This window comes from Dromiciops gliroides, chromosome 1 (assembly GCF_019393635.1).
Source record: "Dromiciops gliroides isolate mDroGli1 chromosome 1, mDroGli1.pri, whole genome shotgun sequence".
Taxonomy (NCBI): domain Eukaryota; kingdom Metazoa; phylum Chordata; class Mammalia; order Microbiotheria; family Microbiotheriidae; genus Dromiciops; species Dromiciops gliroides.
The window spans coordinates 573,583,064-573,607,180 of NC_057861.1; the positions used below are offsets into that span (position 1 = coordinate 573,583,064).

At 36.7% G+C, this 24,117-nt stretch overlaps 1 protein-coding gene across 11 annotated transcripts in view; it reads left to right on the forward strand.

Annotated features, from left to right (window-relative positions):
• The window catches only part of TRPM3 (transient receptor potential cation channel subfamily M member 3), a 1,147,313-nt gene that overhangs the window by 397,558 nt on the left and 725,638 nt on the right, over positions 1-24,117 (forward strand). For 4 of the 11 annotated variants that reach the window (XM_043979008.1, XM_043979017.1, XM_043979024.1 and 1 more), the window contains exon 1: positions 19,150-19,264. The exons of 6 other annotated variants lie outside the window; for them this stretch is intronic. In XM_043979008.1, coding sequence (XP_043834943.1) covers positions 19,175-19,264 — 90 coding nt within the window. In that variant the 5' untranslated portion in view covers positions 19,150-19,174. Of the gene's footprint in view, positions 1-19,149; positions 19,265-23,359; positions 23,597-24,117 lie in introns of those variants that run through there. One more of the 11 variants, XM_043979032.1, reaches the window with a different exon arrangement.

Consider the following 24,117-nt stretch of genomic DNA (forward strand, 5'->3'; position numbering starts at 1 on the left):
TTTCCTTCCCCTTGGTAACATGCCAGATTGACAACTTTAGAGACAGAAGTCCTTTTTCCTGCTTAACTATTTAGGGAGCTCAGTTCAAGGTGTTGGCTCTGATCTCTGAATTCCCAAATGGTTTGGTTTCTGCTTACTTCAGAAGTATATGGTAAATATATTAAGCCTCCTACCCAGGACCAATGCCTGTGGGGCCCCACTTAATTAGTGCCTTCTCTTTACTGGCTCTCATCCAGTCAGAGATTATTATTAAGTACAGGATCACATTGTCATAGAATTTTGAGATGTAAAGAACTTAATTTTTCAGAGTAGGACCCTTACGCACAGAAAGGTTAAGTGATTTCCTAAACTCTGCTTAATAATAAAGTAACAAACCTGATTAGAGCCCTTAACTTAGATTATTCTGTATAAATGGTGGTACCTAAGAAGAATTGACAGCAAGCCTCAAGAATGTAGAGCAGTAATTGTTAGGTTATTTTGCTATGTATGACTTCATAAGGTACTAGAATTAATAGATAGAGTTGCTTGCCCTTAAACAACTTTTACCAACTTCCACTCTTATGAATGAATACATGAATGAAGCATTTTTTAAGCACTTACTTTGGGCAAAATACTGGGCAAAATGCTAAAGATAAAAGTAGAAATTTAAGATGTCTCCTGCCCTCACAAAACTCATTCTAGCAAGTAGACAACACATAGTGAAGATTTTAGTTGAAAATTAGATGGAAAGGTCCCATGGTTCTTAGTGTGCAAAAGGAAAGCAGATGTTAAAGTCTCTTATTTAATCACATTTTCACTAATAAAATCATATCAGTTTCTGATGTTTAGCCATTAGACTGTGTCAAGGGTTTTGGTGGCAAGAAGTTTCTTTTCTAGGTCTTGAATAGATTGCAGAACATGCAGGAATAGTTTTCAGGCTACCCATAGTTCCTGTGAAAATATAAGGATAAGAAGTGATGGTGAAAAATGTCCTTGAAATATTATTGTGCTATAAGAAATGACAAGCAGGATGATTTCAGAGAAACCTGGAAAGACTCATATGAACTGATGTATAGTGAAGTGAACAGAACCAAGAGAATGTTGTGCACAGTGACAGAAATATTGTTTGATGAGCAATTGTAAATGACTTAACTACTCTCAGCAATACAATGATCCAAGACAATCCCAAAGGACTAATGATGAAGCATACTATCTACCTCCAGAGAAAGAACTGATTGAACACAGACTGAAACATGCTATTTTGCACTTTCTTTTTTTCACTTGCGTCTTTTTATATAAAATGACCAATATGGTAATGTTTTATATACTTGCACATGTATAACCTATATTTGATTGCTTATCACCTCAGGGAGGGGGAGGGGAGAGAGGGAGGGAATGAGAGAGGGAACAATTGGTTCTCTGGGGGGAAAATACACACAACACGTTTTTAAGTTTAAAGAAAAATGGCCTTGAATAACAGCTGCTATTCAAGTGCTGCACATGAGAGAAATCATGGCATAGGGGGTAGAGAACTGGATGGGAAGCCCAGAAGATCTGAGTTCAAGTCTCACCTCTGATACATACTGCCTCTGTCTCCCTCAAAAAGGCATTTAACCTCTCACTGCCTCAGACAACTCTTTAAAAGTCGAAGTTGCAGAGAAGGTGTAGATCTGCATTAACAGAGGGGGTTTCCTAGAAGAAATCACGAATCTAGTTCCTTTCCCTATTTCTACTGTAGAAAAAAATATTTCCAAGTAAAAGATACAACAGTGAAGGGATAGTAGAAAGGAGAAGCAGGGATGGATTGGATAGGATTATAAAAGTAAGCAATGGAAGAGAACTTATAAATCTCCCAAGTGAAAACCTCTCATTTTACAGGGGACAAAATTAATACCTAAAGAAGTTGTCATGTGCCTAGGGTTATAGAAGACTTCAGGAGCAGATTCTCCATTAAAATGGCTTCTGCCTGCAAATTGTATACTATCTTTTTTTTTTAGACTTTTATTTTCCAATTTACATGTAAAAGCAAATTTTGACATCGATTCTTTTTTTTTACATATAAGGTATTTTATTTTTTTCCGTTACATGTATAGATAGTTCTCAACTTTTGTTTATACAAGCTTTACAATTTCAGATTTTTCTCCCTCCCTCCCCTCCCTCCCCCCTCCCCTAGACAGCAGGTAATCTGATATAGGTTTTATCTATATATCTATATACATATAGATATACATATAGATATAGATCTATACACACACATATATATATATACACATAATAACATTAATCCTATTTCTCCATTAATCCTGTTATAAGAGAAAAAATCAGAGCAGTAATGCAAAACCTCAAAATAGAAAAAAAAAAAAAAAAACAACAGCACCCAAAACAAAAGAAATAGTATGGTTCAATCAGCATCTATACTCCACAGTTCTTTCTTATTTCCCTTGGATTTGGAGATCCTCTTCTATCATGAGTTCCCTGGAACTCTTCTGTACCATTGCATTGGTGAGAAGAATATAGTCCATCACAGTAGGTCAACACTCAATGTTGATGATACTGTGTACAATGTTCTACTGGTTCTGCTCATCTCACTCATCATCAGCTCACATAAGACCCTCCAGGTTTCTTTGAACTCCTCCTGCTCATCATTTCTTACAGCACAATAGTATTCCATTGTATTCATATACCACAACTTGTCCAGCCATTCCCCAATTGATGGGCACCCCCTCAACTTCCAATTCCTTGCTACCATGTAAAGAGCAGCTATAAATATTTTTGTACATGTGGGTCTCTTTCCCCTTTCCATGATTTCTTTGGGAAAAAGACCTAAAAGTGGAATTGCTGGGTCAAAGGGTAAATTGTATACTATCTTAATCATGGCTTACTGTCCCATGAGTATATCTGTTTTATCTCCAGGATTTAACTAATATCTATCTGGTTCATTACAAGCATTGGACACAAAAAAGTTGGGTTTATATATGTCAATGATACTTTTTCCAATGCTTCTAACCTTGAATTTTTTCAGCCATATTCCCTAATGATGACAGCTACCCTTCCTCTCTCTTTTCCTATCATTCCTTTCCAACGTGCTTAAAAAAGATAAAAATAAACTATTGAAGTTGGATTGGTATGGGAAAAAAACTTGAACTCAGGTCTTCCCCCTATACTTCCTAGCTATTTCTTTTTTTTTTTTTTTGCAGGGCAATGGGGGTTAAGTGACTTGCCCAAGGTCACACAGCTAGTAAGTGTCAAGTGTCCGAGGCTGGATTTGAACTCAGGTACTCCTGAATCCAGGGCCAGTGCTCTATCCACTGTGCTATCTAGCCGCCCCTACTTCCTAGCTCTTTCAATTACTTGTGACCTATATGACCTTGGGCATTTCACTTAATCTCTCTGGGCTTCAATTTCCTTATCAATAAAATAATAGCAGTGATCTCTAGACTAAAAATCAAGGACAAATGAAACTTGGTTCTAATTCAACCTAGTCCAGTTGTGGATTTGCAGACTGTTTTTCTACCCAAGGCCAAGTACCAGACATATTTCTAAGCCTAGGTGAAGATTTGAGGAAACTGTACTAGTTCCTGTCATAACTCACTAAATCTATTTCCACAATAAAAACAATGAAAATTGATGGTAGCCAGAGATTCTAAGAGATAGTGATGAGGAGACAGAGAAATCCAGGAATGAGTCAACTGAATCAACAAATTGTGAGTCAACATGTAAAAGGACTAGCAAGGGGTCCTCTGTAACTGGACCACAGAATATGTTGGAGAGAAGCAGAATATAAAAATAATAGGAAAATCAGAAGAGACCAGGTTATAAAGGTCTTTAAAAAGTCAAACAGATTATATATTTGATATTAGAAGGAAAGAGAACCCCGCCCTATAGTAAAGTGAATAGGGGATAGACTCAAAAGGGAAGAGACCTGAGCCAAGCAAGCTAACCAAAAGGCTATCACAATTGTCCAGCCTGCAAATTATATGGTTCTTTTGACTCAATAGGATTGACAAATCTCATAATCTCATTGATAGGTCAACAGTCTATTTACAAATGATGAAGCCCAAGTCAGATAAACCAAGTCCAAAGTTATAAAAATTATCTGATACCAAAGCTCTCTTTTAGTGCAAGCAGTATCTTCCATACTTCAAGATCATCAAAGCAAGTTGGTACAAGTATTGTTATAATCATCCTCATCATCTTGATGGTCTTTATGCCTCCTTCTTGGAGCAGGATTTCTGGTGACAGCTGGATGCTATGCTGAGCCAACTAGCTTTCCTTTGCCAATGCCTGTACTATTTAGACTCCCGTGGATGTCTCTGGCTGCATTCAGAATTACAGCCGTCAGAATCTGATTTATTAAATTTTGGGTAAGTTAGTGCTAATCAAATGCTTCTTTAGTGCTATAATTCCTGAGATAAATAGTTCCAGCTTCTTGTCTCTACTTGCTTCATCTTAATGGTAAGGGCATAACAATATCATCATCCTCACCACCACCATTTTATTTGTGTAACTCAGATAAATTTTAGCTTAGCTCAGTGATGTGGCAAAGCTTCTAAGGAAAAAAATATATCATAGTGTCCTTTAATTGGAATTAAGATGTTCTGATGATATAGCCAGTGCCATTAAGTATGATCTTATTCATGGCAGTACTTGGGTGACTTCCGACACTCATACCATGACTGACCAGTGTATACTAAGCAAGCTTACCTGCTGAGATAACAGATTCAGTTTGCAAACCTGCTTTGGCTTCTGTCAGAACCACATTGTTTTATTATTATTGATAGTGGTGGTGGTGGTGGTAGTGGTGGTGGGTGGTATACCACAATCTGCATTATAGACTTTCATCCTAATTCCTAAGTCCTTCAAGAGTATGTTTTTTGAAGATTATTAAACTTAGATTTTTCTTACTGTACATACTATTTTTCTTTAATTCAAATAAAATAAGTTTTATTTAAGAACTGAGCAATCATCAATTAATAAGGACATCTCCATAAACAAAGAGGGAAAGAAAATGTAGGGGTTGCATATAAAATTGTGAATCTACCATTCACATCTTCTCTAATTAAGCATATATGAACTTAAACATGTTAGTACCATCATAGCTCTTCTTCCCTATTTGCCCTTCTGAACTTCCTCTGCTTTCTTCTGTGTATTTTAAACATGTTTCACTAATCCACATTTGAAGTGACTTCAGTCATTAAGATGCTTGCCAGGTACTGGGAATTATTTTTTTTAAAAATGGTCTCTCCCCTCAAAGAGTTTACATTATATTTTCTGTGTGTGGACATGTGTGTAAATGTACAAATTTAACATAAGCATCTGTAAAGGAAAGCTAGTTGTCTAGTGGTCCCTCTACTTATCACTGGAAAATCTGTTCCACTAGGGAAGTATAAAACTGATCATGGTAATAATCAAGGTTTGTATAAAGACTTCTCACTGATTAAGCACTGTTGCTAGGTTTCCTCAATAAGAAAATATAAAGTTTTATTTGGCAAGATATAAGATTTATTTTGATAATAGCAACATAGATAGTAGTAAGTAAAAATGGAAGAATTGATTTTAAATTAGGAAAGGTAATTTTAGCAATCAGCAAATTTTACTCTTCCATAATTGACAAACTTCAACTTGTAAAAAAAAAGATTTTTAAGTTAAATGGAAAAATTGCAACATATTTATTTTTGTCATTTTAAAATAATATTTTACTTTTCCCAATTACATATAAAGACAAATTTTAACATTTCTTTTGCTAAATTTTGAGTTCCAAATTTTCTCCCTTCTCCCCTCATCCCCCCTTAAAGCAGTAAGCAATTAAGTAGTCATTATAAAACAAATAACACCAAATGTCTTAGTATCCAAATTAATAAAAGAAAAGTTAACTAAATCACAAAAAAGTTTTAGAAAGAAAAGACGTAATTGTAGAGAGCCATGTTCACCTCTCAGAATTCAACAAAATAGACCAAAAAGAAGAAAAAGAAAAAACTTAACAAGTAGTTGGATTTGAAACATAGCATCTTCTGAATTGTAACATTAAAGAATATGCACATTTTGCAACATCACACAGTACCCTTGCAAGAAGAGACTAAACCTATGATACAAAAAAATATGAATTAGCTTAAAAAGAGAAGTATTAAGTCATCTTAAGAACATAACAAAATAAAATAATAATTAATATGGGGAATAGAGGTAAAATTTACAGATCCAAATGGGAGCTATATGAAAATCTCAATATCTTTAAAGTCATATATATTTCAGTAATTGTAGTATGCTTGATTTTGTGATGGTAGGTTCTCTCCAGGAAGGCAGATTTCAACTAACTCTTCCCCTTTTTATTCTTCATGAGTTTCTGTGATTTGATATCATCTTCCTCCTCCTCCTCCTCCTCCTCCTCCTCCTCCTCCTCCTCCTCCTCCTTCTTTTTCCTCCTCCTCCTTCTTCTGATAGCTAAACTGTCTGAACTAAAGTTGCTCCTTATACAAAATAATACAATACTTGCTGGTCCTTATACACTTACTTTTTCTTTGCCTTTTTGCAGGCTGTCTTCCATTTGGGGAATCCACTCCCTCTTATACCTCCATCTCCTAGAATCCCTAGCTTCTTTCAAGGTTCAGATCAAATGCCACTTCCTATAGGTTGCTTTCCTAATCCCCACTCCCACCCCACCCCAAGCTTCTAGAGCTGAAGCCTCTTATCCTTCCTACTTGCCCCTCCAGTTCCCTCTTAAAGATATGCTGAAATTTCTGGAAAATCCCCTTTCTTAAAAATTTAATACTTTTATATAGAATCTATGACAAAAGCTCCTAGCCAATTGGAATAGACTTGCTATCTAGTATATTTCATTTCATCAAATAGTTTTCAGATTTTTTTGTATTTCTTCTTAAGGTCTATAATTGACTGAGATATATTTTCATTCAAGGCTAAAATGGGGTGGGGATGAATTCTACTCCACCCTTATATGCTGACATGTATACATCCTCTCTTGCTCTATAGATTATAAGATTATTGAAGGCAAAGACTGTTTATATATTTGAATCCCCAGCACCTAGCACAATTCATGGCATGTGGTTAGCACTTAATAAGTGCTTGCTAGCTCATTGAATTAGTCAATTTTTTAACTAGGAGAAAAACAAATAAGCAACAACAAACACCCCAGGTAATTCTTCAGCCACCAGAACTACACATATTTCTTCCCATAAAATATCATGACTGCTATTAAGAGAAAATGGAAGCCCGTTTATGGTGTGAAATTTGGGACAAGAATTAAATCATCAATGGTCAGTGTCTTTGAAGATGGAGGACAAATATAGCTTAGCAGGTGCAGCTTTAATTAGCTGCCTTCATTGAAATCCTCTTGTGGGCAGTATAATCCCACTTTGAGGGAGTTCCAGATAACAGCATGATTCTGTTATGTGACAGAGAGAGCCTTATGGTCTTAGTCAGATGAGGGCAAGTGCATCATGGGCAACTTCATGTCAAAAACAGAGGCATGAAATTGGGGGTGGGGAGATTATTTCTTTTCAATTGTGGCAGTCAGTTGGGACTGGAGGGGGATATTGATGGAGTCTAGCTTCATTTGTGACCATTGTGTTACTGAAACACTCATTATCCAGTAAATCTAACTTAGGCTGGACTGCTGGCTATGCATTGGTCATAATTCTCTTCAATTCATGCAATTTATTCAAGCAGTAGTAAAAAATTCACTTTCTAAGTCCAAAAAATAAGTGCCATTATTCATGATTTCTACACCAAGCCAGTCAGATTTATAGTTTTTTATAATGGAATTCCTTCAAAATATCTGTATGCCTTATATGTGTTCACATACACATGAGACTGGATTACAGAAAGAACTTTGAAATTGATGAATCACATTATAGATATTAGAGAACTGTGAATATCAAGTGGTTAGAGATGCTAATTTGAAGTTCATATATTTTAACATGCCTCAAAGGAGTCATTAAAATTTCAGAAAAGCAAGAAAAAAGCATACATTTTATGAATGGAAATTTCAGAGTTTCAAGGCCAAGTTGAGAATACATATTTTTCCTTTCTGACTTTGATTACATGTATTTATTTATTTCCTTCAGATTTGTGATCCTGTGTGCTTTGCAATTTTTGGCAAGGTATTGATATTTGTGTGCTGAAATGTTTTAAAACTACAATATTTTGTATGATCATGAAAATTAACTTTGATACAAATTGTATCATCTACTCATAGCTGTGAATTATTCTTTGATGAAGCTAAATAGACTCAACCATAGTTAAGGGGTTAACAGAAGGGGCAGCAAAATAAACTTTATGTCTTTTGGGGGGGGGCAGGGAAATGAGGGTTAAGTGACTTGCCAAGGGTAAGTGTCAAATGTCTGAGACTGCCACCTAGCTGCCCTCTGTAAACTTTGTCTTGAAGATATACACCTCTGTGTAAGAATATTTGTATAAGGCTAATGGAAGCATAAGTTATAGCCTTGTGGTAATATAATATAGGTGAGTAATTTATGTTTAATACATTCATTTATGTTTTTTCTGAGCTGCTGTCCTGTATTACCAACTGGTTTTTGGACTTTTTAAACTGGGATGTCCCCATGGCATTTCATGTTCATGTTCAAAATGGAGACATTTTCATTTCCCAAAATACCCATCCTTTTCCCAAAATTATCTTATAAGTTGGAGAATACAACCAAGTTTTCAACCTTAGTGTTATCCTCAACTCTTTACTCTTGCCCCATGAATCAAAATGCCATTTAGAAAACCAAATTTTTCTACATTTATAACTTTTCTTGCTTTTATCCCCTCTTCTCCACTCACACAGCCACCATGCATTTGTCGTCTCTCACCAGAAATTCTTGGTCTCCTTGCCTCAAGCCTTTCTCATTCCATCCCATCCTCCAAACAGCTACCAATGGAATTTACCTAAAAATACACTAAGATCATATCATACCCTTCCCTTCATACCCCTCCCATTTTTTTGCCTCAAAATTCAAATATAAACTCCTTTGTCTGACATTTTAAACTCATTACAATTTGTCCCCTCCCTAATTTTCAATATTCTTATACTTTTCCCTCCTCCTCTTACTTTGTGATCAAGCCAGACTTACTGTTCCACTCATATGACACTCCATTTCCCTTCTACATGCCTCTTGTACTAGTTGTCCCCCATGCCTGTGATGAACTCCCTTTTCACTTCTGCCTCTTGAAATCGCTGTTTTCCTCCAAAATTAATCTCAAGAGCTCCCTTCTCTGTAAAGTCTATCCTTGTCCTTCCCCCTACTGCTGATGTACCACCTCCCCAAATTACCATATATTCATTTTTTTATAGTTTCTCTACCTATGACATTTCCAATTAGAATGTAAGCTCCTCGAGACTACAGCATTCTTCCTAATGTGGCCCATGGTGAGTATTTAATAAATGCTTATTAATTGATTACCAAATTAGAGGAAATGGATGATGAGTTCCTGCATTCATTATCTAGCTAAGAGGTGCAAGATATATAGGTATGAGAGACCTAAAATTCTAAAAAATCTGTTGGAAGTTTGATTTTGCTAAGTGTAAGGAGGAGTGAAATGAGGAGAGTATACTTCATAGTTCTCAATGAAGTCATCTTTCAGAAGAATTATACCCCGGTTTAATATCAGAAATTATTACAGATTCAGCTGTTCAGCCAATGTCAGTAATCTTATAGGGATCATGGAAATGGGTACAGTTTAGAAGGCAAGGGAGGTACTGTCTTTCAAAAAAAAAAAAAGAAACAAAGTTAGATTACAGAAACTATAGATGGATGATACTTAGATTGTCTTCCAGAAAAAAAAATTGTTAAATACATTATTAAACAGCCAGTTTGTAGGTTTGGGAAAGCAAGTAGTGATCATTATAAATTAGCCTAAGCTCAATAAGAATAAAGCAATGAAAGAGTATCTTCATTTCCATTGTGACAGATTTACTATACTGGTCAATCAGAGTACTGTCATCATTAATCTGAGTCTCAATAAGGTATTTCCCAGTTTCTAGTGCTATCCATGTCAGTCAACAACCATCTATTAAGTGATATGAGGTTATATAAGGCAGTTAGGTGGCACAGTGGATAGAAAACTGGGCCCAAAGTAAAGAAGACCTGAGTTTAAATTTCAGCCTCAGACACTTATTAGCTGTGTGAACCTGGCAAGTCACTTAACCTCTGATTCCCTCAGTCTCTTCATTTGTGGGGAAAAAATAACACCTATTTCCCAATGTTCTTGTGAGGAGCAAATGAAATAATAATTATAAAGCACTGTCACATTATAACTAGTATATAAATGTATATTCCCTTCCCATATTCAATGATGTCACAGACTCAATTCCTTTCCATCATAGAACTTCACAACTCTCACTTTATGAATGAAGAAATTGAGATCTGGAGAGCTTTAGTGAGAAAATATATTATATTGGAAAGAGCACTAGATTTGGAGTCTGGAGATATGGGTTCAAATCCTGACCCTGACACTTACTAGTTGTGTAATTCTGAGTCTGTTTCCTCACTGCTGTAATGAAGTTAGACTAAATTCTTAAGGTTCCTTATAATTCTAAATCTCAGATACCATACTATTCTCAAAGTCAGAGATTTAGTAAGAAGCAGAGCCATTGCTGAAATCTACCCTTCCTGATTTGTAATTCATTTCTTTTTTTTGGGGGGGAGATATTGTCAGTTTGGATCTAGACCACCATAATAAAGCAAATATTACAATAAAGATGGTAACTTGATTTTTTTGGTTTCCCAGTACATATAGAAATTATGTTTATACTATACTGTAGTCTATTAAGTATGCAGTAGTATTATGTTTAAAGAGGAAATGCACATACCTTAATTAAAATATTATATTGTTAAAAAATGAGCCTTCAGAGAGCCATAATTTTTTTTTTTGCCAGTGGAGGGTTTTGCCTCAATGTTGATGGCTACTTATCTGGGTGGTGGAGTAGCTGTGACAATTTCTTAAAATAACACAACAAGGAAGTTTGTACCATACAGTGACTTTTCCTTTCACTTGGACACTTGGAGGGAGGCCTTATTACTTGGCATAATTTCTTTTCTTTCTTTCTTTTTTTTTAGTTTTCAACATTTGTTTTTATAGGATTTCTAGTTCCAAATTTTTCTCCCTCCCTCTCCTCCCTTCCCCCTCCCCAAGACAAAAAGCAATCTGATATAGGTTATATATGTACAATCACATTAAACATATTTCTGCATTAGTCATGCTGTGAAAGAAGAATCATAACAAAAAGGAAAAGCCTCAAAAAAAACAAAAACAAAAAGGCATAAATACTATGGTTCCATCTGTATCTAGATTCCACAGTTCTTTTTTCTGGATTTGGAGAACATTTTCCATCCTGAGTCCTTCAGAGCTATCTTGGACCATTGTATTGCTGAGAAGAGTCAACACAATGTTGTTGATATTGTGCACAATGTTCTCCTGGTTCTCCTCATCTCACTCAGCATCAGTTCATGTAAGTCCTTCCAGGTTTCTCTGAAATACAACTTGGCATAATTTCAATATTGTTGTGTCTCAGGGAAGAGAGCAGCCTGAGGAGAGGGAGAAACATGTGGGAATAGGCGGTCTGTGGAGCAGTCAGAACACACACAACATTTATCAATTAAGTTCACTGTCTCATGTGGGTGTTACAATAGTAACATCAAAGATCACTGATCACAGATCACCATAAAAGATAAAATAATGAAAAAGTTTCAAATATTGCAAGAATTACCAAGATGTGACACAGAAATAGTACATGAACACATGCTGTTGGAAACATGGTGCTGATAGACTTGTTCTTTGCAGGGTTACCACAAACCTATAATTTGTTGGGTTTTTTTTTAATCTATGGAGCATAATTTTAAAAAAGCACGAGAAAATGAGGTATGCCTGTAATTATGCCACACTGTCTATGTTCAAGATATTTAGCAGTGATTCATGTAAAACTATAGATGCCATGCTTATAAAATGTGCAACTGAATAGGTAGGCACATAGATAGCATAATACTGGTCTGGCTTTGGAGTCAAGAAGTCCTGAGTTCAAATCCTGCCTCACAAACTTACTAGCTGTATGGCCCTGGGCAAGTCGCTAAATATCCTTCAGCTTCTGTTTTCTAATCTGTAAAATAGGGATCAGAGTAGAACCTTTGTCCCAGGGTGGTTCTGAGGACCAAATGAAGTAATAAACATAAGGCACTTAGCACAGTTCTGGGCATCTAATAAGCATTATATAAATATTTCCATTTCCTCATCTGTAAAATGGTAATAATAATGTCATCTACTTCACAGGGTTGTTGGGATCGGGTATATAAGATGATTTCCAAATCTTTAAATGCTATATAAATATTAGTATTATTAGTAGTAATACTGGAAAACATAGCTAATTACTAACATTTCAGATTTTCATCTGAAAAGGTCAAAATGATAAAAATCTAGTAAGATGAAACTTATTAAAAACAAAGGTTTTCTATTTATGTTCAAACAGTTAATTCCATATGTACAGTATTGGGGGAAGATATGCTTAGTAATTTATGCTTATTCAAAAGATAAGGATTTTTACTGACCATTCACTAGTGATTAGTTCAATGAGATGGCTGCCCTAGAAGCTTACACTGTATGAATGGAAGTAGTATGCAAAACAAGGGCAGTTAATAGCCTCATTGTACTGTGTGAAAGTGAGACCACACCCGAAGTTCATTTCTGGATATTTCATTTAAAGATAGATATTGAGGGGTGGCTAGGTGGCGCAGTGGATAGAGCACCGGTCCTGGAGTCAGGAGTACCTGAGTTCAAATCCGGCCTCGGACACTTAACACTTAATAGCTGTGTGACCCTGGGCAAGTCACTTAACCCCAATTGCCTCACTAAAAAAAAAAAAAATAGATAGATATTGTATTGTGTCCAGAAAAAGAGCACCAGGGTGGGGAAGAGTTCTGGGCCTGAAGTCAGGAGGACCTAAGTTCAAATCTGGCCTCAGACCCTTAATAGCTGTGAAACCCGGGGGAAAGTCACTTAACCTCCGTTTCCTTCAGTTTCCTGAGCTATAAAATGAGGACCTGGAGAAGGAAATGGTAAACCACTGCAGTATATTTTCCAAGAAAACTATCAGATGATTAACCAACTTAATAACAGTAACCATATCAGAAAGAAGTTAACTTTATTCTTTAAAAGGTAGAACTAGCATCTTTGAGTAAAAGTTACAGGGAGACACATTTTGGATCAATATAAGGAAAAAATGCAAATCAATTTCAAAAAGCATTCATTAAGTTCTTACTATGTCCAAGGCATTTATCTCAGTGCTGGTGATAAAATATATCTTCCTTCCAGGATCTTGTCTTCTACAAAGCAATAAAAGGTGTGCAATAAGATGCATAAAACTCAAGAAATTTGAAGACAGAATACTAATAGATGGAAATATTTCCCATTCAGGGAAGTCCTCATGGAGAATGTGGCACCTCAACTTTAAAGGAAGATATTGGATTCAGAGAGGTAGAGTTGAGGAACAAGTGAATTGTGGGCCTTGGAAGTCTACTTAAGCAAATTCCTACCAATTAAACCACCCCATGAGAGTGTAATAGGTCTTCCATTTATTGGATATATTCAAGCAGAGGCTGTATGAATATATTTGGGGAATGCTGAGAGTGTGATTATATGACTTTGAAGTCCCTTCAGCTTCTAAGATTTAAGGGTTATATAATCCTTAGTTAGAAGTAGGAAGGCCAATAACTATTACTTGAACTGCTTTTTGGTAGTGTTAGGATTGGGGTTGCAATTGTGGAAGGAGAATGGAAAGTGAGGATATATGCTACAATTGATGTGCATATAAACTTCAGAACAGCCTTGTCCTTTCACCTGCCCCTAAGTATCCAAGGATATAAATAAAATAAAACAATTCAGCCTAAGCAATGTACTGTAATTTGACTGTTTCTGCTTTAATTTTTGTCTCAAACTATCATTGAAAGTTTTTATTGAGTGCACTAAATATAAAGTTAATGACATCTTTAAAAAAAAGCAAATGTTGTGGATTTTCCCATCCCTGCATAAGTGACCTCTAAGAGAAGCAGTCCTTATATGCTTGAGAATTTACAAAGGGATTATAAAACTTAACAAGACTAAAATGACATCAAATTTATAATACATTCAGACATCATAAATTATAGTGCTTAATGTAAAGTTAAGCAAGGTTTTCTTTTTCAAAAACTAAATTATATTAGCAATTATATGAGCAATAGCTGACCCTAATATTTATCTCTGGTCAAATTTTTAAAAAAGAATCAATGGGTTCATGATGGTGACGTTAAATATCTAATATCTTTAAAAATAACAATCATTTTTATTTAAAGTTTTGAGTTCCAAATTTTATCCCTCCCCCAGTTCACATAAGTCTTTCCAGACTTTTCTGAAATCATACTGCTTGTCATTTTTTATAGCACAATAATATTTCATCACAATCATATACCACAGCTTGTATAGCATTCCTTTGATTTCCAATTCTTAGCCACCACAAAAAGAGCAGATATAAATATTTTTGTACAAGTAGATCTTTTTTCTCTTTTGGGGGATGTCTTCCTTCACCTAGCAGTGGTATTGCTGGATCAAAGGTATGCACAGTTTTATAGCTTTGGACATAATTCCAAATTACTCTCCAGAATGGTTGGATCCTTTCACAACTCCACCAACAGTGGATTAGTGTCCCAGTTTTGCCATATCCTCTCCAACATCCAATATTTTCCTTTTTTGTTATATTTGCCATTCTGAGATATGTAATATCTTGAAATGGTCCTGCCTGATTATTGGAGAAGAGTTAAGAGTGTGTTAATAATGCAGCATGTTCGTGAAAGTTTTACTGTTTATTGTCACAATCTATGATGAAAGGGATGGGCAAGCAGGACCAATGATTCTTGACCCTGTAGTAATGCAATTTTTGATCTCTGACTAAGAACTCGAAAGAAGTGACCTGTCTCTGTTAACCTAATGCTAAAATTGGAACAAACTGTGAGTTCAGGTTCAGAATAAAAACAAAAGAAGTAGAGAAAGGATACCTAGATTGTGACATTGAAGGGTGGGAGTAGCAAATGGTTTTAGAAGATTACATGGGCTGTATCCCATAAAGCACATGTGGAAGGGTCAAATATTCCATTAAATGCTTAACTGTCTAAAATGTTTAACGTGCTATCTGCTTTGGAGGGAGGAGGGAGGGGAGCATAAAGAATGGAGAACAGATAGACAGATGAGGTATGCAAGCAAGCTACTTCTCAACAGGCCAAAGTGTTGTGAGAAAAGTGAGATGGCACAACCAGAGAAGTAGATTTGGGAGTCCCAAATCTACTACCTATTTATACCTAACTCATTTTGATTGAAGTAAAGAAGCACAACAAGCATGATTTTAAATAGCAATTACGCAAAATAGAGAATTACTATAAAGTACATACCAAAAGGAACAGTTGCTGCAACCTGACTGTGTATTATTATTGAGATTATGGTATGTTAAGAGAGGAATGAAATCATTCACAAACTGTGTCACTGGGTAAATTCCTAGTACTTCAGTCAGCCTCATCACATTCTTTACCACTTTGTGCCTTCTATACATATAGAAAGTGAGGAAACATCTGCTTAATGAATGTCCAGATGTCTCTGAATTTGGAATTCACATGAGCATAAAATAGGAAGATTTGTATAGGAATTTTTTGTATCTATTGCATGCAGCAAACACATTTATTTTTATAAGTGGCTTTTTACATGCTATCTACCACCTGGTCTTAATGTAATTTCCTTGCTGATTTCTGTGGCTTCCCTTTTATAGTTATGGGGCATCCCAAGGCATTTCCAAAGCAAGGCAGTTATCCATTTGAGATTGTAGACCTGATGGGCATGTGATTACTCAATGAAATAAAATTCTGAAAAGAAAGTATGTGTAACTTCAATGCATCAATATGGAAGCCAAACTTGAGACTTTCACGTTTCTTAAAATGTACCCTCCTCTAACAATATTATTGCACACTGATTCTTCCAGGGCTCATCAAAGGACCTAGCTCATGAAAGGTGCTTAAGAATTGTTTATTGACTGACTACTTGACTATTGTCATTGTGCCCTACAAATAAATCCGTTTCTTTATCCCTCACAATCCCTAGCTGTTTTACTTGACCCAAAAAAAAAAATCTGTTTTAAGAAGAGGTGTGGAACAGAATTATACAGACGGTGTTGCCTAATGGGCTCTATTACTTTTTTAGGCAAAAATAGGACTACAGTAAATTCTAAGTGCCTTATTTCAGAGGCTGCCATGTGGAGAATGGATAGAATATCTGCTTTTCTCCAGAGATTGGAAGGTTTAAGTATAGGATTCATTTAAGTAGGGACTTTCTAAAAAACAGAGCCTTCCTGGATGTCCAGGTTTGCTGTTTCTCATCCATTCAATTATCTGTATCCTGTAAGTCTTCATAGCTCCTAGATAGAATCATTAACAGGGGATGATTATTTCTCCCAAATCCCACTTGTTTTACTCATTTTTGCCTTTTATTGAATAGATATAAACTACTTCAGCTCCAGCAGTGGTAGCTTAGTTTCTAGGACTATTGCTCTTCAAAGCTCTGTCTCCTGTGGTTCAGTTGCCAACTCCCTGGTAGCTCAACATTTGGTGGTTCCCATGCTTTGCTGATGTCTACAGTTCTGCCATTGACCAAAAAATGGCATCCTTCTTCCCCAGAGGATCAATGTCCTTGTCTTTGGACAGTATGGAATGAGCTACCTCCCACTTTAGCCAGATGTGTTAAACACACCACAAACTCAATCATTAGATAAGAGTGACTCCTTTACTTTGAAAATATTTTGTATGAATCTCAGACTAAAGTTCTCTTAAAGCTATGGAAAACTCCTTTCTTACTTTGTCTCTTATCTTCAGCCCCATATAAGGTTATGGTAAATCCGTGACATTTGTATTCTCTTTTTGATAGTACCTTCTATGGAATTTCTGCACCAATATATTTCCCAGTCACACTAGCATTCTTCTTAGAGTTAAGACAATGGAATACCCTCATTTTCTTCCCAGTTTTCCTTCTTTCCCTTATCTTTCTCCAGGGCATTTGGGATGGGGAATTCAAATTACCTCCCAATGCTTCATGAAAGAGCCCTAAAAGGGGGAACCAGCTGCTCCCATTGAAGGAACTATTCCAAGGGAGGATAATTCTAATCCTGGCTACACTAGTATTGAAAAACACTACTACATTCTATACATTATATGAAAATCATAATTATCTAAGTTTTCAGGCTTAATGAGTTTTAATTAACATCATTAGCATCCTATATTTTGTGATAGCTGTTATATAGACTACAGAGATCCAGGGAGTATGAAGTGGCCTGATTTAGACTGGTTTGTGATCTTCCCTCTGAATCTGGACTTCTGGACTCTTTGCACATACTATAAGCAATATGTCAGTTATCACAGTGGGTACTTCAGTATTCGCTGAGTATATTAAAAATACAACAGTAAGGGGGCAGCTAGATGGTGCAGTGGTAAAGCGCCAGCCCTGGATTCAGGAGTACCTGGGTTCAAATCTGGCCTCAGACACTTGACACTTATTAGCTGTGTGACCCTGGGCAAGTCACTTAACCCTCATTGCCCTGCAAAAAAACAACAACAACAACAAAAACCCTCTGGAATAGAGGGACCCAAAAATACAACAGTAAAACTCATTAACAGAAGTCCATAATATACATTTGTCTCACAGTGCTAAATTCTCAAGTGGACTGGATTTTCAAATGAGCAGTAGCACATTCACTAGAGTTTTCCCATCCTGTTAACCTTAGGTCCATATCACAGGACTTTAATATATGTGAAACATTGCTATAATGAGGTCTCTAGCACTTCTGGAAATAAACCTCAGATAGAATCTGGCATGGACATACCTTATAACATACACATGATAGCACACCTTCAGTTATCACATTTGCTAATCCCTTTCCCTAAAGCAGGGACAGTAATCATGGGATAATCAAAGTTTTCTTTGAGTTAATTTGGCATAGAGAAGCAATATAATGGGAAAGGATATAAAGTAGGAAAAGCAAAATGAAAGAACTCTCAGGACATAAAATTGTCTTGATTATTTCCTTTGAAACAGTGCCCCCCACCCCAAAGAAAAAGGAAACATGATCAGTATGGAAGTCTTGGAGAGCCATGAGTGGAAGATTAAAAATTTCTCTTACTATTATCAGCCTTGTGGTTATCTGACTCCTTTATCATTGAAAGAAACTGATTCCAGCTTTTCGACCAAAAAATTCTTCTGGAATACAAAACTGGAAGCTTAGTGACTACATACATACTCTCTAGGATAAATACCATTCTTTTTTTTTTTTTTCGTTGCTAACATTAAGAGAAATACAAATACACCGTTGTAGTTTTTTATGAAAAGTGTAACTCGTTCGTGCCTGAGTTCATCTAAGAAAAAAAAAATAAATCACTGTCAGGGCAAAGACTGCTGATGGTTGCAATGAAAAATCCTGACCCATGCCGGGGCAGTGGACTTAGTTTTATTTTAGCCTGCCTTTCAATTTACGGTGTCGGCTAAATCAGAGGGAGAGAATTTATCGAGTCTTATCAGTCAGATGCATCCATTCTAGATGGGTGTGTTAGCCCCTCCCCCTGTGCTGGTTTAGAGCTCCTCACTGATGCATTGTGAAAGAAAGTCGAAGTCCCCCCAGCTCTGGCTTTTATTTATGCTCTCTTTCTGAGGCTCCCTTCTCCCCCGCCAAACCGGGAGAGCCAAGCAAATGGCTCATCTTCCCCCAGCATGTCTGACCTGCCTTTCTTCTGAAGAGACGGGAGGAGAGACAGTACAAGCGCTAGCCGGTGGGCTGCCTTTACTGCAGGCTTATCTGTGCAGACTGTCCCTCTCCTTTAAAACTGTGCATCCCTCCCCTCCGTGGCGGCGGCAGCAGCAGCAGCAGCAGCAGGCTGGCTGCTTCCATTCAGCCCCATTTGGTATGCATGAGCACCACTGCTCCAAGCCAGGAGGTTGCTTTCTTAAGGAGGATCGGGGGCTAAGGCAGAACCCCTTTCCTAGTCTTCCAAGTTCCGGAAAGCCCTTGCACTGACGGGACTGCAGGTGTGCCGCGATGACCCTGACATGTCAGAACTGTGGGGCACCCGGGTTTTTCTAGACATTTGCAGGTGGACAGCTCCTTTTTTCCTGGTGGAATTGGGAAAGAGTCATGAATCAAACTGATGCTCATCGCCCACTAAACTGGACCATTAGGAAGCTGTGCCATGCCGCTTTTCTCCCATCTGTCAGGCTTCTTAAGGTATTGTAATGTGCTGACTTGACCTGGTCTTTTCCTCCTTTTCGAGGTGTTTCACTTTGGGCCATCATGGTCCTTGGAAATACTCAACTTTCCTCAGGCACAGACACACCTTTTGGAGAACATGAATGCATGCCAATCTGCTTTTACAACTCCTTGCTTTGGAGGGGTCCCTCAGTGCCACCTCTGGAGCTCTGAGGGACCCTTCAAAATGATAATGTGGTCACTGAGAGTCGACTGAATTGGTTTCTTTTTTTTTTTCCTGTTAGCTCTTTCTTATAAAATGGAATTAGATGAACTTCTTTAGGAGGGGGAAAGGACTGATGTGGGAGTGAAATTTTTTACTACATTGTGAGAGGTTTCTTAAGTGTGCACCCTAGGTATTTTCCCCCTTTACCTTCACCCTAGTTGCTTTTAAATTCAACCTAGCTGAGAGAACAAAGGAGTCTACCGATCTCTTTAAAATCATAGGTGGTTCTTGATCAATCCCATTTAAGAGCTCACACAGCCCAAGCCTTATCAGATAGTGATGCTTCTGCTCCCCTCTTTTTGAGCCAAGTGTTAACAATTTTGATCTCCTAAGTCAAATCAAGTTACTTCTTGCAATAACAAAGTAGTGTGAAAGTACCGTAAAACAGATATGGTGAATGGTCCATGAGCATGACTGGGTCTCCTTATTTGCATTACATAAAAGAATATTGCAGCATCTGAACTAGTGTTGCTATATAATATCCCAAGATATAGCTCTTTTTGAGGATACACAGCATCTTACAGATTACCCACTACTTCAGAGTAGACCATTACAAATATTCCACATGGGGGAAAATTAAAATGAGATGTGTATAAAACTAAAAATCACACATGCACACACATACACACACACACCAGAATAAGAGTATGGGTCTTGCTTATTTTTAAACAATATAGCTGTTTCAGTATTTCCTATACATTTTAAAATGAAAAAGATCACAGTCCAAAATGTCTTCCATTTTTATTATTAGGTGCAACCTTTTTATTTAGTTAGCCCGTGACACATAATTACATATATAACATGGACAATCATGGTTTGTCAAGTTAATCTTAAACCAGTTTGTTCTCAAAATGTTTTTTCCCTGAGTACATATTCGGATTTGGTTTAATTTAATCTTGGCAATTGGTGACAACATGAAACAGCATTCATTCTTCAACCCATTATCTTGATTTCTCACATTCTTATAGAGCACTAACTAGTATTGCCCATATACTTTAACAAAAGGTATGCACTGGAATTGCATGCCATTTTTCCAAGGACCAGCATACTACTGTCATGGAAGGTGCTCCCTGCCAAGAGCTTTTTTTTGGCAGGATGAGAGGATCCTTGGAGACAACTGCTTTTACTGCCCAGGAGCGTGTGTGGTAGGGAATGAGAATGAGGCCAGGAAGAAGGGAGGGGGTGGAGAGTGTCCATTTCTCACCAGAATAATTAGCATGCACACTAACCCAAGCCAAGTGAAAGGACTCTGATTTGGGAGGGGAAAAAATTACAAGATGAAATTAATAGTATATATACTCTCAATTGGCCAGATTCATCCTACTAATATCCCCTCCACCAGAGAAAGGTCTTTGTCTAGGAAGGTTCAGAAATAATTAAATGAATTCTAATGTTTTGGGGGGCTAAGCCAAGGACTCAGTGTAGCCTGCTTTAAGGCTAGATGACATTTACTGGTTAATTATGTAAACTGATCATTTATGATTTCTGTTTTGTGATTCCCAAACCAATAGAGGTCACTTTGGTGCAACTTAATTTACTTGAGATGGATACATAGTTCTAAAATGATTTTTTGGAGTTCAAGTTTTGGGGTTCAAGTCTTGCTCTTGATACTTTCACTGGCTCTGTGAATATGAATATACCCCCTGACCATCTCTAGCTCTCATTTTCTGCATCTATAAAATAGAGATGACACGTTCACAACTTATCCCATAGTTTTGTTATAAAGAAAGTGTCTTTTAAAATATAGAGGACTAGGGGCAGCTAGATGGCAAAGTGGATGGAGCGCCGGCCCTGGAGTCAGGAGTGCCTGAGTTCAGGTCTGGCCTCAGACACTTAACACTTACTGGCTGTGTGACCCTGGGCAAGTCACTTAACCCCAATTGCCTCACTAAAAAAAAAAATATATATAGAGGACTAGGTGAATATGAGTGATTATCGATACTTGGGTAGTCAAGTGTATATGTACCACATTCCTGTGGATATTCCCTCTAATAATACAGATTGTGTCTCCCCCTTGGGGACTCTCATCCATGTCCTCCAAAAAGTTCGACGCAGAGATTCAGTTAGCATACTTGGGGGCCTACCATACTAATGATACACTTGGACTATCTTTCATTTTCTCCCCATGTCTGATGTATCTTCTTTTTTGATCATACATTTCCCTGATGGTATCTATTATTCTAATTCTGTTAGAGTACAATATTTCTTATTGATATTACCCTTCATATTACATATGGAAAACATGTTATTGACCTAATGAGTGATAATTTCTTAAATATTCAGTTAGGCAAGTTGAGTCAGAGGTAGTGTTTCTATGGCTCATCTGCCTGTATGATTTCAAAATCCATTTCTTTTGGGCACTTCATTCAAAACAAGAAAAATTAAGTGGTATAGCATGTCATTTTAGTTCAATTTAAAACTATACATTTGACTGTAGAGACAAGAATTCAAATAACAAAATGAAACATTTACTGATAAATGAAAAATAGAATCCATATACTAACTTTAAAAAAAGCATTTATTAAGCAATTTCTATGTGCTAGGTATTGGAGATACAGTGAAATTATCCCTGCTTAAAAGTTGCTTGTATTCTAATACAGGAAATTAGATACACAGATAAAGATATATACACATAACATACAGATAATTATGTGTATACATTCTATAATTATATATAACATCATATATATAATCCTATATATGACTTGAGCATGAGTGTATATGTATACACACATATACATGTTTACACTATATATTATATACATCTATAACTGTGTCCACATATACATGCACATGCATTGATGTATGCATATATGTAGAAAATATAAAGGCATTAAATACAAGGTAGTTTAAGGAAGATACTAGAATCTGAAGGGATAAGGAAACACTTCATGAAAGATAATAATAGATAATATTAATATAGTGCTTTGACAGGCAAGTGACATATTTTGTCTCATTTTATCTGGCCAACAATGCTGTGAAATAGGTACAAATATTATCCCTATATTACAGATGAGGAAACTGAGAATAAAAGAGGTGAACTGACTTGTCCAGGGTTAAGCAACTAGTAAATGTCTGAGGCAGGATTCTATCCCAGATCTTGCTATCTCCAGATTAAATGTTCTCTTCACTATGTCATGCTGCCTTTAAAAATAAATTGACATAATACCTCATTACCTTTGATGACCACTTACAATCTTTACCCCCTTCTCTTTCTCTGTGATTTTGTCAGCATTTTCATGATATGGTGGGGGGGGGCGGGGAAGTGATGGCATAGTAGTTAATAGAGCAAGCCTTGAAACTAAGCATACCTGAGTTCAAGTCCCACTTTTGGCAGACACTGGCTGTGTGACCTTGGGCAAGTCACTTAACCTCTTATTTTTCTTGGTAACTTTAAGATTATAAATTGCAGAGGCATCCATCTTTCTTGATAAGGGAAGTTTGCTTAACAAAATCACTGTGTGTATTTGTTTAAACTATTGCAACTTAGAACTGCAATAAGACTTTGGGGATAGCCTGTATGCATATGTATCTATATAACTGGTAGTTATTGAAATAAAATAAAGGACTGTGCTGGATGAATCTTTGTTGCCCATAATTGACTGACCAGTTAAAATTTAAGAGTTCTACATTGTTGAATGTCTGAACAAAAAAAAAGTAGTTAACAGAGAGAAGAGGGCAAAAACCTCCCCTGAAATCTTATTGCAATGTGTCATCATGACGTGGCAGTGACCTTGGGTCCCGTAGGTTGGTGCCAGTGGAGCATAAGAAGGTCTGGCATCTCATACTAAGTTGAAAAAGCTTTGAGTAAGGGCCCAGCAACAGGCTGTCATCCGAGGATCAGTCTAGCAAAGTTACCGAGTGGCTCAGCACCAGAATCAACCATTTGCTAAGAACTGCCAGAGCTTTCCTTTGTCTATCCTCCTGGAGTACCCAGGTTCACCTTCATCCCATGATGAAGAATCAGAGAAGGACATTGGAGCTGCTCACCCCCTGTTCTATTCATTGGATCTATTAACTATCTGGGCATCTAGGACTTTGTGGAAGATGACTAAATGAACTTGAACAAGTCCATGATTCAACAGGTAATATTCATTCACTTTCCTGGTACTGCTTTGATCCAAAGTATCTTTCCCAGTTTCCTGGTTTGCCATTAGATACAAAGCAGGAGACATGATGGTTTGATTTGATTTAGTTAAACTAAGTCACTCACAGATTCAGAAAGACTAGACTCTCTCCAACTTTATTTCTGATGCTTTTCTTCCAGATATGCGTGTCTTTTCTGACTTTAACAATACTCTCATATTAAGAAATATCTTTATAGTTCTATTTTCTCAGTTTCTCATCCTCAGATAAAGAAAAGTGATGCTATTGAAAAATGGGAGATACTTCATTTGAAGAATAATTTAAAGTCATTTATTTGGGGCTATACTTTAAAAATTCATTCTGAAAGCAGAACCTTTTTGATTTTGGATTTTTTACTTTTTTTGGCATGAAGTTGATTATGTTTGGGAATAACATTTAAATGTGAATTCGTGGAAATGTACATGCTTCTGGCAAAAGGGTAGAGGCTGTTTAGGGATGAACAGTTTTTAAAATAGACCCC